Below are 26263 nucleotides of genomic sequence, written 5' to 3' on the forward strand. Positions count from 1 at the left end.
ATGGATCGAAACTGACAGACTTTCCTGGTGATTAAACTGTATACCAACTGCTACCTCATGGCAAAGTGAATGTATATAGTTATCTCACATCCCGAAACCATATAACCTCCTACCCCATTTGTCGAAATCGACAGATGTTAGTGTTGCATGCTTTATAGCTGCTGCGTACTGGAAAAGAATAATTCGAATGGAAGTTAGTTTCTTAATTGTTAATATTGCCTGCTGCATACTGGAAAAGAATAATTCGAATGGAAGCTAGTTTCTTAAATGTTAGTATTGCAGGCTCTGTAGTTACTGCGTAGTGTAGAAGAATGCCTCAAATGGAAGCTAGTTACCTAAGCACTCTCCAAAGCTATATAATAATCTACCTCATATCTATATGTATTCAATGGTTATCATCTTGTTAATATTTCTATCATACTTTTATGTGAAGCGCTCTGATACCCACGAGTCTTGTTCGCGCTATATAAAACTTTACAATAAATAAATAAATAATAAATAAACATAGATCAGTTTTTCCCTAGGAATCATTCAATTCTTGATTCTTATATGCCCAGAACTTTCATACATGAAAGAGAAATCAAACACAAATGTTGATTGATATTCTGTTTTCAGGTATCATAACAAAAAGGTCAAAGGGTAATCAATGGAGTCATAAAAACGGTAAACATCCTCTACAACGCAACTTTTACCACGCAGTCCCTTTACGACGCAACTTTTACAACGCAAACTATTACAATGCATAGCGCTGGGGGGCGCTCTAGGATAGGGAATAGGTTTAATGTACTATCCAACACCTTCCCTACTATCCACGGGGACTGGAGTTGGAATAGTAAATTAAACTATTCACTATCCAGTGCCTAAAAGCACTATGCGTTGTAAAACTTGCGATGTAAAGGTAGGCGTTGTAAAAGTATGCGTTGTAACGTCATACATCCCATAAAAACAGATGCAGATGCTCCAAGTGAAGGTGCAGTGCAAGTGCAATGAGGTGTGTCGGTAGTGTGACTGGTGGTCATCGAGACGTCATGCAGCTGAGAAACCACGATCATTGGACTAGCTTAGGAAGGTGGCCTCCGGCGAGTTAAGGGAAGAATCTCGACCACCAGCAGGCTTGGAGAGGCAGGCACAGTGGGAAATTATTGGAGCTAGCTGTGGCTACTGGAGATCATGGTCTGAGAGGAGGAGAAGAAGCTAAAACGGGGAAGAGAGCCCACTGCAGCAGCAGTGAAAGAAGAACCTTACCCTGCTATTTTTTTCTTCTAGATTTACTTGAAGTTTCGAGAGCCAGCTACAGCTCCCAAGTAAGAGATCTAATTAGACCTTAAGTGTTTAAAATGTGCTCGGATTTATCAGATGTTCCAACGGGTGCTGACAACTGACATTGTGGCCTTATACCTCCTTGGAAAACAATCAAGGACAATTTGCTCTGCACGGAATAACTCAAAGTTAGGGATTACTAGCACCAAAGGAAGATAGACAATGTCTGGAACCTTTCAACAACAGGTGTATGGAAGGGAAATTTAAAGGACACTTTTTACCCTGGCAGGCAAAAGAGAAGACAAATCAAAATCTGAGTTCTAAAATCTGGGATTCCCAGACCAGTCAATGTGCAGAAAAGTGAGAGGAAATTAAACACTTTTTCTTTAACTGTTACTTGAGCCTATATGAGGAGGAATAAGCAGGGGACCATTCCCTGGAACAACAGGTGGCAGATTTCCTTGAGAAGGTGTAGCTGCAGGCTTTGATGGAGGCACTCGCCTCTATTTTATTGAGATCAATAACAAAGGAGGAGGTGGAAGACACAATAAAGCATCATCTTAGTGGTAAAGCCTATGGGGAAGATGGATTTGGCCCTGGATTTTACAAGACCTTTGCTTCAACTCTTAGCTCCCCTGATGATTACCCATTTTAATCACTTGCTTGAGGGATGACAGGTCCAGAATTATTTTTGTAGGGAGGGTCTTGGTGGATTTTTCAAAATCAGCCAAATCGACCATAGAGCTTACAAACCAATAAACATGTTAAATTATGATCATACGATATACACAAACATTTTAGCAAATAAGAGTTAAGGTATATCCCTTCCTCATAGCCAGAGATCAAAATGGTTTCAGTAGAGGGCAAAGCCTCTATGCCAATACACACTTTATCCGTTTATTGATCTGGCTACAGCCAATGCTATTCCTACTGTGATTTTGCTGATAGATGTCAAAAAGGCTTTTGACTTTGTTGACTGGAGGAGTTTATTTAAGATCTTAAATGAATTTCGGTGTCCTAACCAGTATACGAGATCCATCCAGCTACTTTATCAAGAAGCTTCAGCACAGCTAGTAATTAATAATTCCTCTGTAGGCCAAATTGGTTTAAAACGTATGACTTGGCAAGTGTGTCTTCTCTCCACCTTGCTGTTTGCCCTTTAATATTGAACCTTGACCTGTCACAGGCGGAGCAGACGTGGGCTACGATGGGCTGGACTATCGCCAAACGCAATATCGCCCAAAAATGGGACACCACGATTTAGTGAATGGGCGAAGGACATGGACGATGCCATGATTGCAGAAAAAACAATGTTCAAGGGGTGGGGATGCCCCAAAAAATGGGATCATAAATTGGGAAGTGGAACAAATATAGAGGGGACATTTGCATTTTGCCTACGGTTGAGAAGAGTAGGGCGAGACAAACGTTGATGGCCAGATTTGGAGAAACTAATGGAGCCTTCCCACTGGGCAGCTAGCAGTGAAATGTTACTATGCACGGGCCAGTTGTCTGAGTTCTCATATTTTTGAATCTGTTGCACTGCTGTAAGACATAGAAGAGGGTGCAACCTCTGGGGACAGCTGATCTATGTACCCCTGGTCCAGTATGTGTAGTGGAACACTGTGGATTTTTGTTTTGCTATGCCAAGGATGATGGTGTTATGTCTTGCACCGATGCACCTTTGTTATCAATAAAAAACAGTTAAAACAAATATTGAACTTTGCCTTCTGTGTCGAAAATTAAGCTATATGCAGATAATTTGGCTATTTTTTTAAGCCCCCACCTTGGATAACATCAAGAGTGCTTTGCAAGCTATGAAAACGTTTACAAATGTGAGGGCTATTACACCTTGATAGAGGTCCTCACTCCCACTTTCAGAGAAAATGATAGACCATTCCCAAAAAGGTACTTGTTGGTCTACTATTCTAAGTAGCCGATGGAAATGTTTAACAATAATTTTAGGCCAATGATGACTAAAGCTATTAAAAATCTTATTTTTCTTTCTTTTTCTATCAATTCCCTGTAAGCTGGATGGTTTTTTTCAGAAGATTAGAGCAAGTAGTCTCATTTTTTATATGGACTCCCTAACACCCTCGGGTTAGGCTCAGGGTTTTGCAAATGGCTACGTCTGAAGGTGGCTTTGGAGTTCAAGATTTTCAAAAATATTATATGGCCTCTTTCATTCTGCAGCTCTGTCAATTATCAACTCATATTTCCGTGTTTGATAACTCAATCCTACAAATGATGTTGAAGAGATTAGAGGTTGTATACAAAAGCTGGCCCGCCTTAATCCACTTATCGCCCAAAAAAGTTAGATACAAGTTTCTAACCCTCATTGGGCATTTGAAGGATAAATAATTTAGGAAATATGGGATTTCTAGAGTATATGCTGATACCCTATTGATATATTGTATGCTTCTCTCTCCTGACTAGACAGATGAGATAATAGGCAAATGGGTGGATATATTGGTCGGTTAAATCGGGGATCAATTACATTTTGCCTTTGACCGTCTACATCAAAGGCAATTTGTATAGAGGGAATGTTTGTTTGGACGTTTCATATAAATATTACCCAGTGGCGTTCGCTACTGGGTGATTATAGTTAGGATTGTGTTTCCATAGGAAATGCATTTTTTGTGTTGCTTATAACTTTGGCGTCGTTTACTGAATCTCCAAGAAACTTTCCAAAAGAGTGCTACTTTTTAACTAGTTTGCACATTGAAAGTTTAGTGGTGATTCATCAAGTGGGGGCTCGGGAAAAAGCGGAGTCCCAAAATATACTATCCCCGTTCAGTTTTCCGTCAGGAACTTTAGTCCAAGCTACTGTATGGATTTAACCAAATTTGGCAGAAAGCTAGATCTTGGTCCAGAAAAAGTGCTTTTTGTGTTTTGTTATACATCTGTTCAGTAGTTTTAAAGAAATAGAGGTAAAAATAATGTGTATGTATCAGACCATGCAGGATTCACGGACCTGACAGATCTCAAGCTGAGATCTGATTGGATGCCACCACATCAAGTAAGAAGTGGTGACTGCCATTTTAGGACTCTAGACTGAGTGCTCAATCCTAAGAAAAACAGACAAAAAGGTATAGGGGCAGGGTAGAGATGCCCTGACCCCATAGCCTGGTGATGGTGTCCCAGAGGGTTCCTGCCTGCGGGCCAAACCTTTTTAATCTTTTTTAATGTCTGCGAATCTGCGGAAGTTCGGCAAATTCGCAGCAAAATACCCCAAAAAGCACAGACTCTCACGCTTGTTTTTATTTGTTTTAAAAGGGGTGGGCCAGGGCCTGGTTGGACGAGACATATTTCAAGTTGACAAGGGGGCCCACGTGCCTCGCTGATGCCCTCAGGGCAGAGGCTGAAAATGTCAGTAGGGGGATGCATAGCCCCCTCTCGGAGCCTTCTAAAGCCTCGGAGACCCAATACTTCCGGAGCCAGAATGTATTCAAAAGGGGCAATACTTAATTTTTGAGGGAGTGGGGCACGTGGCCCCCCTCCCTGAGCTGTGCATCTCCCGTCTCTGAGCCTATGATGGCCCTGGGGCCCCATTCCCCAGAACCGACTCAGTTACCGGGAGCTCAGCCTGGAGACATAATAGTTTCCCTTACCGCACTACTGCAGGCAGTGCAACATATGTTTACTCCCACCCGGTGGGAACATTTTCAATGCAAAAATGCCTTCCCTGTCTGCAGGAGTGCAGGCCGAGAAGGCAAATCGGCTCCCACCCAGTGGGAGAGTGTGCCCTAAGATAAACTATAGCTCTTGCCTTGCCATGCCCTGCTTATTACCTTACAAATTGTATCACTCATTACATGTTCTATGACATCATTGATAATATCACTGCAACATTTGCAATTAAATTATGAATGAGAAAGCTGTGCTTGGTGGGGGCGTGGGTCATAGTTACCTTCATTTACGAGTTATAGTTACCTTAGTGCACGAGTTATAGTTGCTTGAGATAACTATAACACTATAACTGGTGAATTTCTGTGTGTGTTTTTTTTAGTTTAAAACAATACATTGTTACTTAACATTTCACCTAACTATAACGTTGCTTTAACCTTTGTTTTTTTCACTGAATATATATATATATATATATATATATATATATATGATTGTGTGTGTATGAGACTGTATCATGCAAACATAGCTATAAAACAACAAGGAAATGTACGCTGTTGAGGTTGTAAAATGGAAGGTGCAGTGGGTGAAGATGGGGCCAGGGAGGAGCTAGAGGTTAGTACACAAAGGATGAGAATGAAAATGTGCTTCTGATTTCTTCTGACTATTCAAAAGCGGTAGTAAGTACCTGAAACACAACAGTTTACTATTATTAATTGATTTTGATTGGTTTAAATCTATCCACTCCCCAGCATCAAATATAATTGGATGGTGTAGTAATTCAGAACTGGGCTATGCAGCTTCTTCTTCCTATGTTCACTAAGTTGGTCATTTGGTCTCCTCCAGAGCTCTTCATGCCCTTCAACCCTGTCCTGGGCTGCTGAGCCTTGACTGAGCAGGCACAAGACCGAGATACTGGCAGTGGCGGCTGCTATGGGGCAGGGATTGTGGGGGCAGGGTAAAAAAAAAAGACAATTTCGCTTACCTGGCTGCCGTATCTCCTCTGTCCTCCTGTCGAGGACACACGGAAGCAGGAAGCACACAGGCTCCCAGACTCCCCTGGCCAATCCTGATGCTGCTCTCACCAGCATGACATTAGTTTTGTTTGGTCTGAGTGCCCTGGTTCGGCACTCAGACAGGGAGTGGGAGTCTGTGCATGTCCTCCACCCAGCCTTGCAATGCAGCCGGGTGGAGAACATGCTAAGTGTGCATGAATGTTTGGCTCGCCCAAGACAGCCCACCAAACCCTCATGCACACCTAGAAAGTGCCCACCACTCCTCCCCCTGCTGGCTGACAGTTTCAGCCCTGCCCTGCACCTAAAACAAAACAAAACTGGGTCAGTACGGGAAAAATAAAATGGTAGTAACATTGCGTTATCATTTTCTTTTTCCTGTGGGGTAATGCTTCTCCGCCTTAGCGGAAGAGCCGCCGATGGCTGCTGGGAAGGATAAGCACGTTTCTCCTCTTACCCGTAACCTGACTCACTGCTGTCTCTTCTGGTCATGTTTTCAGATGCCATTGATGACAGATGCTACAGGAACACGGACTGTGCCAGCTGCACTGCCAACACCAACGGATGCCAGTGGTGCGACGACAAAAAGTGCATCTCCGTGAACAGCAACTGCAGCATGGTGAGTGCCCTGGCGCGGGGGCCAGAAGATAGCTTTAGGCTTCAGGGTCTAGAAGCTTTGACTCATCACTGTGTTGCAAAAGACCTTTTTACTGCATACATCTTGTTTTCAAATGACAATTCCAAAATTCTCCCTCCCAGAGCAATTGCATTTTAATTATCTCCACTTTTATGTTTGCATAGCCTGAAAATAAATGCTGTTTGTGATTTGCAGTAGCCCATCTCTACCCTAAGCTTTATCCTTCACTCACATGAAAATTAACTAACTGAAACAATTTCTAAATCATAACACAGAACAAACGGTCTACTAACTACATAGAACAAAACAACTCACTGTCATACGATACTTTTTCCAGTACAGTTAAGAACCTCCTGGGTAGCGAATAGCGAATGTCGTATGATGACAAAACAAAGGTTGTTGCTGCTACACCAGTGGAAAATAACATAATGTGTTATGCACTGTGCATACTAGCTTCAGAATTTTTGAAATCTTTTTTACTTTTCTATTATCTTGTGATTTATTGTTGTTGTGCTGTCGCCCGTTTACCTAGGCTTGCGTTCTTTATCCTAATTTCTTATTCGGTACTGGGTTTCTTATTTATTTTCATTGCCTTACGTAAAGCTAATCAGTACCCATGCGGAAACATAGGAGCACCCCAATATACATAAGGATGTCATTGTGTACATGGGTGGCTTATGATGTATAGGATGTCCTTATCAGATTCAGTGTCACTACAGACATTGTCTCCCCAGAAAGGGGAGATTGCAGAGAGTAGAGAGGTGCTGTGCTACTGTGAAATAGGCAACAATCCCTAGGCTTGTGGCCTGAAGCTTCCTATTCCCAGCTATTGGCATGTGTTAGTCCGGTGGTTTGGACTGGCATCGTCGAGAACGAAAGATTGACAGGACACAATGCGCCCCTTCCTGCCCTGGCATGATTTCCAGTCACCTCCCTCAGTGCCATCATCATTCAAGACATCACGCGAAGTACAAATCCAGTTCTGTGCTCAGAACCCATCCCACCACCTCTCTCATCTCTCATTGACTGTATCTTTGCTTGGAACTTGTACGGTGTTCTGCTGGCGTTCATGTAGGATTGTGCTGCACAAATACTACATACCTGTACCAGAGGGCATCTTCGAACTCTGTCTCTCCAGTAGCTTTACTGCTTGAGACTTACTGCCCTTTGTGACTGCTACCCATCATACTAGAAGATTGCTGTGTTTTCTCGGGCTCTGTTTTCACGACCAGGTTTTCTCCAGTGTGCTTGCTATTTGCTTGTGATAGTCAGGTGGCAAGGGTTTTCGTCTGTTGTGGTTAATGGCTCCAGTAGTCCTCTTCCTTGGCACTCCATTTGTTTCCATTTTGTTTCCCCTGTGCTGAAATTGTAGCAGCAACCCTACTTTCTGGGTTCCACAGCAAATCACCCGCACCAGAAATCTCCAAATAACCAACTCTCTAGGCATCTGATTACCAAACCAGTCTCTAGTGTCTCTTAACTCTAGGATAGATCTCCTTGCAGTCTCTGGGAAGTTGGGGCAGAGTATCTCTGGACACTTCGGATGGCTTCTCTCCAAATCACTCTGCATGAGCGAGTCTCCACAGGAGACTTTCAGTGTGCTCCGCCATTACAACATGGCTGCTCCCCAGAGCACCGATGGACCTGAAGCAGACCCCCAGCCATAGACAGGCCGCAACCACCGCCCCTCACTTTACTACAGGGTTTTCTGGTGGCCACCTTGCTTACCTCCTTTAATAATCTATTAATATCATAATTTATATTGGGCACTATGAGACTAAGGGCATCTATGTGCAGTGGCACCGGCTCCAAAAGAGCGTGGGGAGGCAAGAAGAGATAAAGTCTGGTGTGGGTTCCTTAAAATGAAAGCACACTGACTTTCTCATCCTCCTGTAAAAAACAAGTTAGAATTCTACCCACAGTTCTTTTAACGTGAAGTGCGAATGGTGGTAGCAAATATATTCCCATACCAGCTGAATTATTTTTTATAAAAGCGAGGACAGTTTGCAATGCTTGGAGGTCTCCTTTAATCTCCTCATTGGATCGTGTTAATTTGGGGGAAAAGATCACACAAATTTGAAACTTTAAACACAATCCCGATCAGCATTCAGACAGAAGAACTACAAGAGTTGTTCTCTCCCCTGAAGGAAGGTTCTACTTCATTGGTGAAAATAAATTGCTTCAACCCAGCGACCTTAGTAGCTCAGTTACTCGTTAGTCTAATTGAACTCTCTTCACGCCCCCAATTGTTCCTCGACTTTTGCTTTCATAGTTTTCACTTGTGTTTGTTCTTTAACCATCCCGTTGGGGATTTATGCAGAATATTGTGGGTCACGTGACCTGGCCAATTGATTGCCCTGCTGCTGTGTGACTTTTAATCTCTGGTTTGAGGCGATGCATTCCCATGTAAATGAGGCATTGGCTCTGTATTTGCATCCGGCTAATGAGCTGTGGAGGGAAACAGTGTACAAATTGTTTGTAAAGGAAATAAAAGATGGAACTGGGGAATGGCGCGCAGTCGTTTTTCGAAAGCTGGTTGCGGGAGCTTCATTGCTCATTTGGTATTCTCAGACAGGGCCTGTCTAGGGGATTTGCTTTGGTAGGACAGACGGAATGTCAGACGACGTAGAGCTGTTTGATGTATAAGCAAAAAAGGACCTAATTATGAGTTGCTAGCAACTTTGAAAGGTCATAACACACCCAGTAAGTACCTATACCATCATGTGTGATGTGTATTGGGTTATTGTGGTTACAGTGACCAGGGCTCGAGTCGGGGTACCACGCGGGTGGACGGCGTCCCCCCACTTATTTTGCCGGAAGCTTGATACCTGGAGCAAATGGAGCCACACATTCACTGTTTGGCCTCTCTGGGGCGACATCGGAGTCCATTCAGGACGCTGCTCACGCGCTGGCTTCTCTGATGCCATCACATCTAAGGGGTGAGCGAGGGGAGGCAATGAGTCTGATGGTGCAAGCCACATTTCGTGACGTCACTTCCTGTCGGGACGTCAGCGTACCCCACTTCTTTTTTTAGGACTTATGCCCTGGGTAACACCACACATTCCACGCTGTTCAGAGCTGCAAAATCCAGAATGTATGGTTTTTTTCCAAGCACAAATTCTGGCAGATTTTGCCTGTTTACATCTTTGCAGGGGAAAATGCTGTATTACCACGCACACTGTAATCTTGCTTCAGAGGCAAACTCCCTTTGCTTACAAATCAGGATTACCACTGGAAATCATAGGGAGACCCTAATCTTGAAAAGAAATTGCATTTATTCCCTCTGCACCTGGTGATAAATGATGTCTAACATACTGGCTTGTCAGGTACCGAGTGATTATGCACATTGCAGGCGTGGTATAGATACAAGTGAAAGCAACAAGAATAATGTATGTTATAATATTGTTATTGTATTGTTTTTGTAAAAGTACATGATGACCTAGAAGGGTCATGGTGCTGTGGAAAGAGCAGAGCGAAGACAAGAAGTTGCAACTTGCAGTCTGTGAGACCTCGTGACGTGAAAAGCTACAAGAAAGCTCTCGCACGAATGCGTCAGACTGGCACAAACCCATACAGTTTAAAGAAGGGGTAGGGTTATTGGCTTTAAAATGTTTGCAATGACATTGATGAACATTTTTAGTGTCCAGTTTATTATCTGTGTCAGTCAAAAAACCCTTTCAGCCAGATTCATGAAGGTAAAATCGGCTCGCAAAGGGCCAGATTCTGCTAATCTGGCCCTTTGCGAGCGCTTTTTTTGCATTTGGGATTCATCATCCCAAATGCAAAATTCGCAAATTCTAAAATAGCTAAATTTCGAAGAATTGCATTTAAGGAATCTCTATTTGAGATTCCTTAAATGCAATTCATGAACCATTTTAGAATTGCGAAATCACAATTTTTGGCCGCTATTTACCGCGAAGTCTGACTTCGTGGTAAATAGCGAAAACTTAGAAAAATGCACTCTTTTTCTAAGTTGGATGTTACACACACACATGTCCTTTGGACATTTGTGTGCGCAACTCCAGTGTAAATCACCATTTCAGGGGTGCTACAGGGTGTCCTTTGGACACCCTGGCACCCTTGAAATCGCTTCCTTATTTGCGATTCGCTAATTGCGAATCGCAAATAAGGATTGACTCCCCATTCATTCCTATGGGGCCTAGGAATGAATGGGGAGTCAATCCTTATTTGCGATTAGCAATTAGCGAATCGCAAATAAGGAAGATGTAGAAATCGCTATAAATTTTGCGATTTCTACATGCATCCCGTTTTGCGAGTCTTTAATAGCGACTCCTTAATAATCGCTATTAAGGACTCGCAAAAGAGGAGCATGATGAATCTGAGGGTTTCTTATTTACACGCTTGGTCTTCACTATATTTCACTTCACAGCGTGATCACTGGTCACTTACCACCATTACGTCATGAAAATTATTTGATCTAATTCTCGTCGTGAATTATATAAAACAGATTTTCGTTTGGCTGAAAGTTTTAGTCTTGTTCATCTCAAATATTGGTTTATTATCTTATCTAAATTACACATTTCAAGCCTTGTTGCATGTTGCCTTGTTGATTTTATGTGGTTTAATAGGTGACTGCTGTGGTACTCGTAGTCAATTGTTTCAGCGGCAAGAAGCAGCTTTTTAACCCCTCAGAATTTGTATATATATATATATATATATATACCTGCGAGAACACCTTGGGCCTAATGTCGCTTTCAGCAGGCAGCCAAGTATCTCATGGGTGGCTGACAGCTCTCTGAGGCGGTCCAGCTTGGGCTCTGCCAAGAAAGTGTTTCCATGCGGAGGCCAACCGTGGCAATGCCATCAAGCTAAACAGTTTCCGGCTCTTAAAGTGGCTGATGGAAGGACATGCTTGGCAGACAGAGTTTCTGCCACTTTTTCGCGGATGCCTTGCTACTGCCAATCCCCAAATGTTGGAGTTAGTCATTTCTCAGACCTTCTTTATCACTTCTTCCCATTGTACTCTCCATAATTAGAATCCACGTTTCTGTTTTGGTATAGGAAGCATATTTCTTTCATGAGTACTTGGCACCATTAATTTATTTTAGTTTGGATTATTTATCATGGCTGTCTGTAATTTTTATTATGTGAAAGTAATCTCAGTAAACTCTAATTTTAAACTGTGTATATGCTATGATCTATGCTTATTATAATGTATTTTAATTGTATGCAGAAACTGTACAACTATAGGTGTCGCAGTCACATGCCCTTAACAACGCTGTGACTTTATGACAGGAGGTGGTGTCTCGCAAGCCTTTTCTGCCCTTTCTCACATCCTATTTTCGTGCTTACACCCTCCTCCTATATTAAACAAAAACCCATAGTTCATGCAAGAATTTCATGTTTCTTGACAAGCACATTTATACAATTTTGCACGCAAAATGGAGTTGTCTTTAGTGGTTCCATTTTTTTCACTTTGTTACTTTTTAGGGTCGAGCCTGTTAGAGCAAGTGCTAGCGCATGTGTCTCGCTTGCGAGACACTCTTGCATCCAAAAACGGTACTATTTTGTTCTGTTTAACTTTTAGTGCCCTGCTAACACCTGTTACTGGCAAACCGTGCCGAGCACGACAAACAAAATGGCAAAGATTTATTTTCTATAGTTAACTTTCTTTTATTTTGTCAAGTCATCTTTTCTCACTTTGCACTCTGGGTTTCTTTTGTTTTTGCTCGTGGGCACTATTCTAAAAAAGGGAGGATTCTTTTATTGCAAAGCAACATTGTTTATATCCTGTGTGTAATTTCTGAAATGATGCTTTAACACAAAATCGTGCATTACACCCCAATCCACCCCACTCGCAAATCCACACCAGACAAATCCAATTCACTCCACACCAATCTACATCAGTCCAAAAGAATCTGCCCCACTCTAATCCCAAACAATCTCCCCCACTCCAATCTACCCTCAAGTGCAAACAACCTTCCCCACACTCCAATCTGCCCACTCCCAACCAGATCAATCTGCCCCACTCCAATCTGCCCCACACTATTCCGCTCCCATCCAATCCAAAACAATCTGACCACTTCAATTCGCCCTACTCCAAATCAATCTACCCCACTCCAATCTGTGCCATTCCAGTCTGCCTTGCTCCAATCCAAAAGAGTCTACCTCACTCTAACTAGCCCCACTCCAATCTGCTCTGCTTCACTCTTCCCTGCTTCAATCTACCCCACTCCAATTCAATTCTTCTCATCCCAATACAACCACTTAATCACAATTCACGCCACTTCAATCCACCCAACTCCTATCCAATATGCCCCACATCAATCCAATCCTCTCCAATCTACTCCACTCCAATCCACCTTACCCCAATCCAATCCTCCACAATACCTCCCCAATCCACCCCACTCCAATCCAATCCACGCTCTCCAATCTAAAACAATCTGCCCCACTCCAATCCAAAACATTCTACCCCACTCCAATGTGCCAATACAATCTGCCCCACTCCATCATGCCAATACAATCTGCCCCACTCCATCATGCCAAAACAATCTGCCCCACTCCATCATGCCCCACCCCAATCCAAAACCATCTGCACCACTCAAAAATTTCCCACTCCAATCGAACCAATCCACCCCACTCCAATCCGCCCCTCTCTAATCCAATCCACCTAACCCCAGTCCAACCCACCTCACCCCACTCCAATCCAATCCACCCCACCCCAATCCGATAAAGCCAAATACAATCTACCCCACTCCAGTCCACCCTGCCTCACCCCACCGCAGTCCACCACCCACTCTATCCCAATCCACCCCACTGCAGTTCAGTCTACCCCAATCACTCCAATTCATCTAGCCCACCCCACTCCAGTGCAATACACAACACTCCAATCTAGCCCACTACCTCCATCGACTCCAAACCACTTCACCCTATTCTATTCCATGCCACTCTAACCTGCTCCAAGTCACCCTGCTCTATGACGCATCACTCTACGATACTGCACTCTGCGACCCTCTCTCCCACTGAACTCTAGTCCCTTCCACTCAACTCTACAACACTCTATTCCACTGTAAGACACTCTATTCCAGCAAATCTGGTCTACAACACTTTACTCCCCTACTCCACTTTAGGACACTCCACACCACTAACTTTTAGCCATGGTGAACAGCAGCCACACTGTTGTACAACATGGTAAAAACGCATTGCCAAAGACAATAGCTCTTGTATAGGCGAGATTCATGGGCTTTCCCAATTCTTGGATTTTTAGGTCACAGCCTACCAGACAGCACAGCTGTCTGGTTTGCTAAAGTCCTCTTGGGGACTTTCAGAAAGTTGACCTTAAGAATGCATATCGCCCGTTCATTACAATTGGCTTTGTGGTTTGTAACTCACATTTTTTGGCTTTATATTTCCTGGCTTTATGTGCTTAAGACTCTCCAGGTTCAGTTTGTCCCTCCCATTGCCTAAAACCGTGTTTACAGTATTTTTCCACAAACTCCCTTCCTGTAAACAAGCCTTTAAATCTTGTTCCTATCTTTTCACATTTGCTCTGCTTTCAAAGACCAAGGTCAAAGGTCAGACACTGCCTCCGAGGACGCTTGGTTACTTTTCTTTCTCCTACTTCAAAGTGAGAAGATTTACCTTTCTGGATACTGGGGGTAGGAAAGAGTTTTTTTCTAGCAAACAACATTTAAATGAACTGGAAGTGTTTCAGAATTGGGAACACAAATGAGGAAATTTTTGTTATTTCAGAAGTGTGTTGGTAACAAATTCTTTAGTAGACTCAAAACAAATCATTACACTAGGTGATGAAATGTTCACACATTTTTGTTTGTGCACTGTATAGTTTAATTAGGAAAACTGTATATCTGTTCAAATGTAATGGTAATTTCAATTGAAAATGTCTTGTCTGTAGTGGCTGTGCACGACCATGCCATACATATTCCACTCTATGCCTCTCCACTCTACACCCCTCCACACCACTGCAGTCGGCTCTGCACCACTCCACTTTACAGCACTCCACGTCACTGCACTCTTTGCCACTTCATGCAACGCCTCTCTACTCTACCCTGTACTACTCTCCTCTATGCCAACGCACTCTTACCCCCTCTACCCTACACTACTACACTCATCACCACACCAGTCTAGGCCACACCAATCTACTCTGCACAACTCGGCTCTACACCACTGCATTCTACACCAGTGCACTCTACACCAATACACTCAAAGCCAATGCATTTTACCCTGTAACACTCAAATCTATGCACCTGCACTCTATGCCAACCCACTGTATGCCTCTCTAATCTGCACCCTGTGCCACTGCACTCCGCACTACTTTACTGTATTTATATTTTATTCGTTTGTAGAGCGCATGGTTACACCGTCCGGAGTGTCCCCGCGCTGAGACATAACTAATGGAAGATGCTGCTGCAAGACCCGACAAGCTTCATTTTATTCAGTGTTTGCAAAACATCTCGCCGCAAGACCTGACGAGCTTCATTTTATTCAGTTTTTGCAAACAGCCAGGTCTTCAACAGTTTACGAAATCTACTTTCGCTTGGTTCAGTTCTTAGGGCAATTGGCATTGTGTTCTAGATTTTTGCTGCTAGGTACCTTAAGGAACGAGCCCCCATTCTTGCTCTGAATATTCTTGGAACTGTCACCAGTGACTTACCCATAGATCTTAAGCTGTGTCCTGGGATGTATTGGGTTATTAGTGGTTGACGGTATCTAGGGCCATTCTTTAATAGAATGTGCTGACAGTGGCACATTGCCTTAAACACAACTCTCTTTTCCACTGGCAACCAGTGTAATGCTGTTAGGGCTTTCTTCATGTTAGCTCTTCTTGGAAGGCTGAGTACCAAACACGGCGAAGCATTTTGTGCCCTCTGTAATTTGAATATACCCTGTTTTGAAGCGCCCAGATATAGTACATTCCCATAGTCCAGTTGGGAGGTAATTACTGCATATACTATAGTTTTTCTGGCATTAGATGGTAACAGGTCAATGACTTTCCTCAAGGTTTTCAGGGCCCCGTAGCATTTCCCTGCTACCTTCCAAATCTGATTATCAAATGTCAACTCGGAGTCAAACCAGATTCCGAGGTTTTTCACTTCTGCTTTTGGGGTGGGGAATTGGCCCAGTGATTCCGGCCACCATGCGGACGACTATATGGTTGGCATCTTGCCTACCACTATTACCTCCGTCTTATTCCCGTTTAACTTGAGGCAATGGTTTGACATCCAATCCGCCACCTCTTCTAAATATTTGGAGATGCGGATTGCTGCCTGATCTTATTCTTGGGACAGCAGTACAATTAACTGTGTGTCATCCGCGTAAGACACTATCGACCCCTTATGTTTCTCCACACGTTCAGCTAGTGGTCCCACATAAAGATTGAAGAGAGTGGGACTCAAAATTGATTCATGTGGAACCCCCTGGGGCAGAGGAAAACTCTTGGATAGGTGTGTCTGTTGTGCAACTTGGAAGCTCCGTATGGAGAGAAACGATGTCATCCACTTCAGAGCGTTCCGCCTGATGCCACATGCCTCTAGTCTTAGGAGAAGCAATGTGTGTGAAACGGTGTCAAACGCCGCACTGAGATCCAGCAGGATCAGTGTGGCCATTTGCCCTTCATCAGCATATTTTCTAGGCGTTTCTGTGGCCATAAGTAGTGCTGACTCCGTAGAGTGTGCCATTCTAAAACCTGACTGAGATGGGTGCAGTAAGTCATTCGTATTGATGTGGTCTACGAGCTGTTTATTGGTGATTTTCTCTGCAATCTTGGCCACAAACGGTAATAATGAAATAGGGCGTAGGTTTTCTAAAACCGTGTGTTCTAACGAGGGTTTCTTTCAGAGTGGTCAGACAATGGCTTGTTTCCATTTGGTAGGGACCACCCCAGTTTGAAAGGAACAGAGGATGAGTTCCACGATGTACGGCAGGATAGAGCCTGCCCCCTCCATTACTCTCTCTGGTCGAGCTGGGTCTAAAGGGGAACCAGATTTTATTCTTTTTGCTGTTGCTTTGAGTTCTTCTATTTCCTGGATGTTAAATTCATCCAGAGTTACTCCTGCACAATTCTTATGATTAACACCGGCTGAGTTGGTTCCCTGCCGTACTTCTATTGGGAAGGTGTCGTATATTTTTGTTACTTTATTTGCAAACAATTCGGCCACCTTGTTACAGCTCTCTATGGTGGTTATGTCCTTTCTCTCTTCATGTTTTTGAGAGACTTCAAAATTGTGAACATTTCTTTGTGGGAATTACTGGCGCTTTCTATTTTGTCTGTATAAAATTCACATCTGATTTTCTTGCCATTACACTCTATGCCACTCTACACAACTGCACTCTACCCTGCACCACTCCAAGCCACTTCACTCTACTCTGAAGCAACCTACTCTAAGCCACTGCACTCTGAACCACTCTACTCCGCGCCACTCCACTCAATGCCACTCTAATCTTAACCACTGCACTCTATGCCAGTGCACTCTACACAGTGGCACTCTGTCACTTCACTCTACTATGCATAGCTGTACTCTACGCCACTACGGTTCTCTACTCCACTGCACTCTGACACTCTATTTTGAAACAATGCACTCTCCACCACTGAACTGTACGCCTCAACAGTCTGCACTACTCCAATCTACGTTACTCCACTCTATGCTACATTTCTCTATGCCACTCCACTCTACGGCACTATTCTCTACTGTGCACCACTCTATGCTACTTTACTCTGCACCATTCTATGAAACAGCACTCTATTCCACTCGACCCTACTCTGCACTCTAAGCCACTCGACACTACTCTGCACCACTCCCCTCTGCTTTGCTCAACTCTACGCCACTCCACTCTGCACCATTTGGCGCCACTCTGATCTGCGCCACTCTGCACCAGTGCACTCAGCAATGAACCGCTCTCATCTATGGCTCTGAATTCTAGGACGCTGCATTGTATGCTGCTGAATTCAATGCCACTGCACTCTAGGCCGCTATACTATGCAACACTCTATTCTAATGCTCTCTACAGTAGTCCACTCTACGCCACTCCAGTGTGTGCCACTCTCTGCAACTCCACATTATGCTACTCCAATAAATGACACTCTCCACGCAACTCTCCTCTGTGCCCCTAACTTTTACCCATGCTGAACAGTAGCGATGCTGGTGTGCAACATGGCTAAAACGCAATGGCAAAGCCATTAGCTCTTAAATAAGCGACACCTATTGGCTTTGCCAATGCTTGTTTAATTACAGCATTTATTTCATTTCCCCGTTGTCTCTCTTCAGTGAGGATGCTCTGTTCTCCCTCTGTCCTCCCTCTGCCAACATCCAGAGGTCAAGAGTGAGCTGAAGGAGCCATTGTCCCTTTTTTGCGCTCCCCTCAGCCCGCCCCGGTCCCCCTTCTGAGGGTTATCCGAAACCCCACACTTACGAAGCCCGCGCTCATGTCATCCTCAAGGTAGAGAGGTTTACCTGCCCATTCCACGAAGATGTTTCAAGGCATCTTGAAAGCCGGAAGTTGGGAAGCTTGTTTGCTTTGTTCCCATTACTATGACGTTTTATCTCCCCTCCCTAAGGACTGCCTTCCCTCATAGGTGTTATTTTGCACAGCAGCGCTCCCCATAAAAAGAGGCAGCCCCGCAGAGTGATGGCGCACCTGCCAAGGCTTTTGGAGACTCGTGTGCCAGTGCACATCTGGCCCGCTGGTGAGCAATAACTGCGGAAAGGTCCCCTAGGAGCAGTTGCCGTGCTTCGTTAAAATGGGAATGCGTCCTTTGTGCGACTAACATCTCATTACAGAGCCGAGCTGGCTGGGTACCAGACAATTAGCTGCAGGCTTTTGCTCCTGACTACAGCACCATGTGCAGCGACACACTGGTGTTCCCGTCGCAGTACTCCAGTATCAAACAGCACAACCTTGTCCTCAGAGCGCCATTTTACAACAAGGTGATCTTAGAGCATGGGATTCCATCGATGGAAGTTGAGCAGACGATGATGCGTAATGATGGAAGTATACAACAGTAATAGCAGCAACGAGAGGCGAACCTTGGACCTGAGTATTTCGGATGAAATACTTAAATTCAAGGTCCAACACTTTACTTAGGGTTTACTCTGATTGGCCACTATATAAACCGTTGTTCACCTTCATCGCTACAGTGTGTGAGTGTGACTTTGCAAACTCATCCTATTAACTGAACTTGACAGCTGTGCACAGTAAATGATATTGAATAAATTTAATTTAAAAAAGTTTATTCAGGAGCTTTTTTAGCAACTATAAAAGTAATATATTGAATTATAATATTGTATTGATTCAAATCAATCAATCAATCAATCAATGCATTTATAGAGCACGCTACTCACCCGTGAGGGTCTCAAGGCGCTAAAAGGAGGGGGGTGGTGCTGTTACTGCTCGAATAGCGAGGTCTTGAGGTGTTTCCTGAAGGTGAGGTGGTCCTGGGTCATTCGTAGGTGGGTGGGGAGGGAGTTCCATGTCTTGGCGGCCAGGTAGGAGAACGATCTTCCTCCGGTTGTGGTTCTGCGAATCTGTGGGACGGTGGCGAGGGTGAGGCTGGCGGAGCGGAGCTGGCGGGTCGGAGTGTAGAAGGTGAGGCAGTTGTTGAGGTAGTCGGGGCCCATGTCGTGGAGCGCTTTGTGTGCGTGGGTGAGGAGCCTGAACATGATCCTTTTGCTGAGGGGGAGCCAGTGCAGGTTTCTCAGGTGGGCAGATATGTGGCTGTATCGAGGGATGTCGAGGATGAGTCGTGCGGAGGCGTTCTGTATGCGCTGAAGTAGTTTCTAAAGTTTGGCTGTGGTTCCTGCATATAGGGCGTTCCCGTAGTACAGTCAGCTGGTAACAAGGGCCTGGGTGACCGTCTTTCTGGTTTCGTGGGGAAGATTTTTCGGAGCATGCGCAGGGTGTTGAAGCATGAGGATGAGATGGCGTTGACTTGTTTAGTCAATGAGAGTGAGGAGTCCGAGATGAATCCTAAGTTGCGTGCGTGGTCCGTGGGTGTCGGTGCGGTGCCCAATGCTGTGGGCCACCAGGAGTCGTCCCATGCGGATGGAGATTGTCCGAGGATGAGGACCTCCGTTTTGTCTGAGTTCAGTTTCAGACGACTGAGCTTCATCCATTCCAAATCTTATTGCTCGCATCAAAAAAGAGTTGTCCCATCAAGTTTCCTGTAAATAATAGGCGTCATTGTCCCTGACTCTGTGTTAATAATTTGAAGGAACTCAACAGCTTTGCAAGTGTTAGTCGGCTCTAGCAGGATTCACTCTTGTGATTAACTCAGTGTGGGTACACAGACAACTGAGCCTCACTTGATTATTCCTCATTATTCCTCTCCTGCTTTATCCACTTCTAGGCAAATGCCTCATTAATCACTCCATGTTTAAGCACAGAGGCAGGTTCATCGCAACATGTTTGGAGCACATCTCCAGGTGCCATGCATGACACCAAAATGTTTGCACATACACTAGGCTGCACTCACTCTACCAGCCATGTACAACATACTGATCAGCCTCTTACATGAACACCCAGAAAGCGCTTTGTGCAGTCATTACAGAAGAAGAACCTGCCATACAAATGCAGCAGTTAGATACACTTCAGTACAATACAATACCTGGGTTCAGCAATACGTCGGTTGCTTCCAGGTCGCTTCGTTTGCTAAATTGGTGGTTCGACTGGTCTTCTGTTGGTCCTCTCTTTTAAAGCTCAATTTTTCATTAGTTTTTATTTTCATTTTGACAAGGATGGACATGATCCACCTTGAATCAGGAATGTCCCATGATGTCATTGTTCTCAATTTCATACTCACCTGAACTCCAGCTGCATATTTCTCAGACGGACAGGATCGCTTTGGAGTTGGATGTGGTATTTGTTTATCTTCTGGTGCATTCTAGGTTTATTTTATTTTCCTACCTTAAATGTACCATGGTGATAAAAATCAGTTTTCATTAGGTTCCGTACTGGTGGATGTTGCGTTTGTAATATAGAAAACAAAGGCATGTATTGTATTGAGGAGAAAAATACATAAAGACGCCTAATATACCTCAATTTATGAAGTTGAATGAGTTTTTTTTTTATAAATCACTGAATTCTTAATGTAAGTTAAGATATTTCAGAGCCTTTTGAGAGATCTTCCAAATGAACCTCATTCTTGCCCAAAGCCTGTAAACTTCCAACTGTCCTAAGTGCCAACCTGTATTACTTTTATCATGAGGAGTTTGTGGATACTGCAATGAGGCAAGTAGAATACACTGGGAGTGCCAGTAACTTAGCCCCATGAAACCTTTTGGAGTGCGTATACTATGTAGATATATTTTAACTTCCTACAGAGTGCCAACGTTAATTTCTTCAAAGTTGTCTTTTAGTAACTAGCATTCTTGAATATTATTCCATGTATTGACAATGAGGATTAAGACACCAAGACATGAGACCTAAGCTGAAACGTGTTCCTAAAACTGCATGTCCTCCTTGGGAATGATCTCTAGAGCCAGTGGCCTTGTAGTAACGTTTAAGAGGATGTAATATGCCGTTCATGTAGCTGCTTTGCAAGTGTCTTTCAGTGCAGTGTCCACATGATACCTTGAGGAACAGCCCTGACTCTTGTAGCATGTGCTGCAGGGAGACGAGGAAGTGGGCAAATATTGTTTCCAGTAGCTGAACCTATTACAAGTTACAATTGTTTCTGGCTACTGCACTTGATTGTCTGCAGTGGTGTGTTTAGTCAATATGCAAGAGTCCTCTTGGCATTAAAGGCATGAGGAAACTATGGTTTTCAACACAATTTCCAATTTGTAAGTCAAATACACAAAGTGCTTAGTTAAGAATAAAAATATCTTTTGTACTCTTGTGGCTAAGACGTCATTTATATTGGATGCACTGGATTCCTACTAAACAGCACTGAAAAACGTTTCACCGGCTTCCAGCCAGTATTCAGTATAGAATTATGTGAATTATGCACAGTGACGTCACACAGCAAACCTACCAGAGTACTCGACTACGTAAACCGAAGCTAGATCCACAATCAAAACTCATTCAGTAGAGAACCGGGCGCGGGGCAGATTCTATGGAGATTGAAAGATTATAAAATATCTTGCATCCAAAACAATCTTTATTTACAGAAAACCTTGATTGTAAAACTGTTTCTTGAGGCTGGTAAACTGCCTCTCATAATGCCAGAGAACACTTGGTTGCATGCAAAAGAAAAGCCATGCCTCACTGCTTACCCTGGAGACAAATACCAAGGTCTTTAAGCGAGATAAGCATCCACCTTAACCGAGTGACACCAGTACATGGATTATGCCAGGCTTCTGTGATTGATACAGGGAGCTGTGAAAAGCCGTTATGTCACATGAGTCTTTTGACTAGGTATTCTACTTGCAGCAGTAGTAGCTAGGCGTTTTAAGGTGGCTGTGCAGGGACTCATCTGAATAAAATGACTTTAGAGAAGTCATCACTTGTCAGATGTGATCTTTCCCAAACAAAGTTAGAAAGTTAGGTTGTGACACCAAAGTGCATCGTGTCTAATAAACAATCACGAGTGAGCAGTGATCTTTAGGCTGAAATCCTTCATGCAGCAGTCGTAGAAGACAAATGTGGAACCCACCTTTCCAATGTTATCCATAACATTTAACTTATGCTTCATCATCAGGCGCTATTAGAAATTGATCAACCAGGTTTGTAATGAATATTGCTTCTGACTGAGGTCCTCATTAGAAGCGTCATGCAAATCCCGAATTGAGCGGACACCGTAGATTCTGCTTGAATTGGGATAGTGAGATGTGTGGAAAACCCTGCACAGTCACGAGACTGAGTGCAAACAGTAACTTAAATAATGTGATTGACCAGTTATGTTATGTTAGATGTATTTGTATAGCGCATCGGTGCCCCAACATCGGGGCGCCCCAGTGCTCACGGACAGGTGACCAGGGAAAGTGATGCTTGACAGATGGAAAGACAGCCAGGTATAGTCTGTTTCTAAAAGCCCAGGGATCATGTGCGCAGCATGCACACACAGCGTGTGCTAGATGTATGAAAACAGCCAGGTTTTGATCTGTTTTCTAAATGGCCAGTCATCTTGTGTGCTGTAAAAAAAGTAGTGTTTAAATATAAGCACACATAGCATAGCGGCAATGCACTAAATAATATTCACAGGTCGGCCTAGGTGGTATCACAACGGTCCCTTTCTAGTGAGGCTTCTTATTCTTCATTTGATAAGGGAAGCGACATTCAGATGTGTCCCACACTAGTCTGTATGCAACAAAGTATAGGCTTATAGTAAAGATGCGCAATGTGCTAAGTTCATACAAGTCCACAACAGGCCCGCTGGCCTCAGTCTTACCTGAGCTGATGACAGCAGACAAGTTCAGGAGAACTGGGCGTGCCTCTGCTGGCTCTGGCCATCCGATGCTGGGGGTTTGCGGCCTCTCGTGGTCTTTCCTCGATGATGCCTCAGGCCTCTTTTGTTATTAGACAGCCCACATCTGTGTCAGACATTCTCATCTGCAGATCCTCCCAATGGATAGGTGTTCCTCCCAGCAGCCTGGGCATGATGATCCAGGGCTCTAGCCCTGCCTCCCTGGAAGCTTGCTCCTGGCACATAGTGGTTGCCAATTTCCTCTTTTTAAGAGTTTTTGACCCTTACTTCACAGTGGTCCCCTACTGGCGTACCAGGGTTGCTGTCTGCCTCGGCACAAGGGCAGCAGCCCGTACTTCATGGTGGACCCCACCAGGCGCACAGGGTTGCTGGCTGATTCTGCATAAGGGGGATGGCCCTTGCTTCATGGTGGCCCCCCATCTGGCATACGGGGGTCACCAACTGGTTCTGTACAACAGCAATGACCCTTAATTCTCAGTGACCCCATCCTAGCAAGTGGGGGTCATTGACTTTGTCCAAGCAGCAGTCCTGATTACACTGGGCATCTCACACTTTGCTCACAGGGATCCACTCAGCAGGATCCTATCTGGGCCTCACTCCCTCTAGGCACACTCTTTTTCCTCACAGTGTTCACTGGTTTTTGAGTCAGGCTGAAGGCTGGTGCTTCAGGCTGAGGGCAATTATGTTTGACTTCCTGGGTGATGGCCTTCACATAGCAGGGATGCTTGCAGACCTTGGTGTCTCATCCTGTTTCCAGCAGCTAGAGGTCATCGCCATCTTCCCTCTTGAATAGTGCTGTTGAACAAAGAGTGGGACTCATGCTCGCACCTTAATAATTAAAATCTGGACACAAATGTGATTTAGTGTCTGATCCTTTGAAATGTAGGTTCTGGGTGCCTGCTCGGCCTGAAGTGCTCTCTCCTCTGCATTGCCCATTGCCAAAGGGACAGTCTGCCACAGCAGGAGTGGCTTCAATTCTGACTGACCCAAAACACGGCCCAAGGGGATAACTGGGGATCTCACATGGCTGTCGGCCTCCACTGAAATATGACTCATAAAGATTCAAAGGCCGAAGCCTTCCTCTCTATCAAGATTCCCTGGTAGTTCCAACCTTAGCCATCCTACCATCTCCCTGACAATGAGCCCAGGCAACACTGACCAGCAACTGTTCCAGGAATCAAGGAGCACAGAGGGTCCTCAGCTCCCATTCCTTTATTGATATTGAATAGTTTTATATATCGGTCAAATGCCAGAGGGCGTCTTGGCGCAGGTATCTACTAAAAATAAGCACAGAGAAAAGAGCATATGACAGAACCTCTCACCGGAGGCAAGAAAACAGCCAAGTCTTAAGATGTTTCCTGAAACCAGACAGGTTGGATTGACCTCTGAGATGTACTCGTAGATTGTTACAAACTTGGCACTAGTTTGGACAAAACTTCTGCCACCCCATGTCATTCTCTTAATTTTAGGAATGTTGACTCTTCTGAAGGTAGCAGAGTGCAAAGTTATCCTGGGAAAATACCAATGTGTCACTTAACTTCCGGTAAGGACAGTGGCCCTCTACCATCACAATGGTAGTGCTTGATGCACCCTTCCCTGACTTACAAGAACACATTGCTATGAGACAGGCCTAAGTCTTGAAGCACACACATGATCCATGTTCACCCGTGACCAAAAATCATTACAAGGTGTACATATATCTGTGCAATTGGGGCCCTCATGGCAGGAATGCAATTTCATCATCATTCACGGGGACTATTTCTGTTCTAACAGTGCCGCTTTACTGCACTCATTGACTGGAGCACTCATAATGAGGGCCAAAATGTACAAACATGTTTAGATGTGAGTAGATGTTAGCATCAGTAGTTAGCTCTTTAAAGATTCTGAAAGTTGCCAAAATTAAGCAAATGACAATTCATCAATAAATAAATAAACTGTTTAACTTTGAGAAGTGCAGTTAAATAAAAGACGTTCACAATTTGCACCAAGTTGCTTTCTTTCTAAATGTTTGTACAAGTTTCTATTGCAAAATTATCTTTAAGGCTTTCCAGAACTGAAGATTTAAGAAAGTAAAAAGATAACTCTGAGCACTTGAGTTTTCTGTAGCAAATTATTTCATACTTTTGATGTTTAATAAGTGTATTTAGTGTGAACTGAATTTTTATTATTTGACTTTCTATGCAGTCCGTCTGTTTTCGCTGGAAAAGACAACTGGTAAAATTGTGCATTGTCTTACTGCCAAGTCTGATCCAACTCGTACATATTTGTTTTTGAAATTGTATATCTTTCAGTTTATTGTTACCAAAAAATTGCCTCTGTCTCCATTTTCTGTGCTTGAATAACTTGGGCATCAAGAGATTTTAGGAAAAGATTTTTAGATGATCATTCCTAAAACAGTGTTTGCACACCTTTGCTCAGTAGTGCATTTGTGAGTATTTTCAATGAAAACCCCAAATTGTGTACGTCTCCAGGAATGTAAAGCAACCACATCATATGATTTTATTACTAAACTGCTTCATTAAAATGAATTCGGTTTTAGCCACTATGGTGGATAAGACTATGTGGACAGTATAACCCGCGTGGAAGTGATATCATGGAAAAGTGGGATCATTATGCTTATTGCAAAACACAGCAATATAAGAAGTGTTTCCTTTGAAAGTGACAATGAGAGAAGGTGGGTTCCTGAACATCTCCTGATGGGCGATGAAGCTCTATATGTAATAATTATTTCATGGTCTACTTCAGTCTCTCCCTCTGTAATGTAGTTCCTATATTCCCAATAGGCTCTGCACATTGGAATAATATATCCTATAGAATTGACGTATGACTTATGTCGACTAGCACCTAGATTCATCATCGGCATGTTTTGCGAGTCTGTAATGGCGATTATTAAGGAATCGCTATTACAGACTCGCAAAACGGGATTCAAGTAGAAATCGCAATATTTATTGCGATTCCTACAGCTTCCTTATTTGCGATTAGCTCATTGCTAATCGCAAATAAGGAATAACTCCCCATTCATTCCTATGGGCCTAAAGGCCCATAGGAATGAATGGGAACACATATCAATGTGTGAATCGCTATTAGCGATTTGCAATCTGAGTTTGCGATTTCAAGGGTGCAGGGGTGTCCAAAGGACACCCTGTTGCACCCCTGAAATGATATTGGACGCTGGTGTTACGCACACACATGTCCCAAGGACATGTGTGTGTGTAACATACAACTTAGAAAAATGCACTTAAGTGCATTTTTCTAAGTTTCCGCTATTTACCACGAGGTTTGACTTCGCGGTAAATAGCGACCCAAAATTGTGAATTCGCAATTTTTAAATGTTTCATGAATTGCACTTAAGGAATCTCAAATAGAGATTCCTTAAATGCAATTCCTCGC

The 26263-nt window shown here is 43.7% G+C and overlaps 1 protein-coding gene across 1 annotated transcript in view; it reads left to right on the forward strand.

Annotated features, from left to right (window-relative positions):
• Positions 1 to 26263, forward strand: part of ATRNL1 (attractin like 1) — a 2439979-nt gene that overhangs the window by 831649 nt on the left and 1582067 nt on the right. Inside the window, exon 13 of the mRNA XM_078643887.1 lies at positions 6395 to 6513. Coding sequence (XP_078500013.1) covers positions 6395 to 6513 — 119 coding nt within the window. The remainder of the gene's footprint in view (positions 1 to 6394; positions 6514 to 26263) is intronic.

The sequence above is a fragment of the Lissotriton helveticus genome, chromosome 5_1 (assembly GCF_964261635.1).
Source record: "Lissotriton helveticus chromosome 5_1, aLisHel1.1, whole genome shotgun sequence".
NCBI lineage: Eukaryota > Metazoa > Chordata > Amphibia > Caudata > Salamandridae > Lissotriton > Lissotriton helveticus.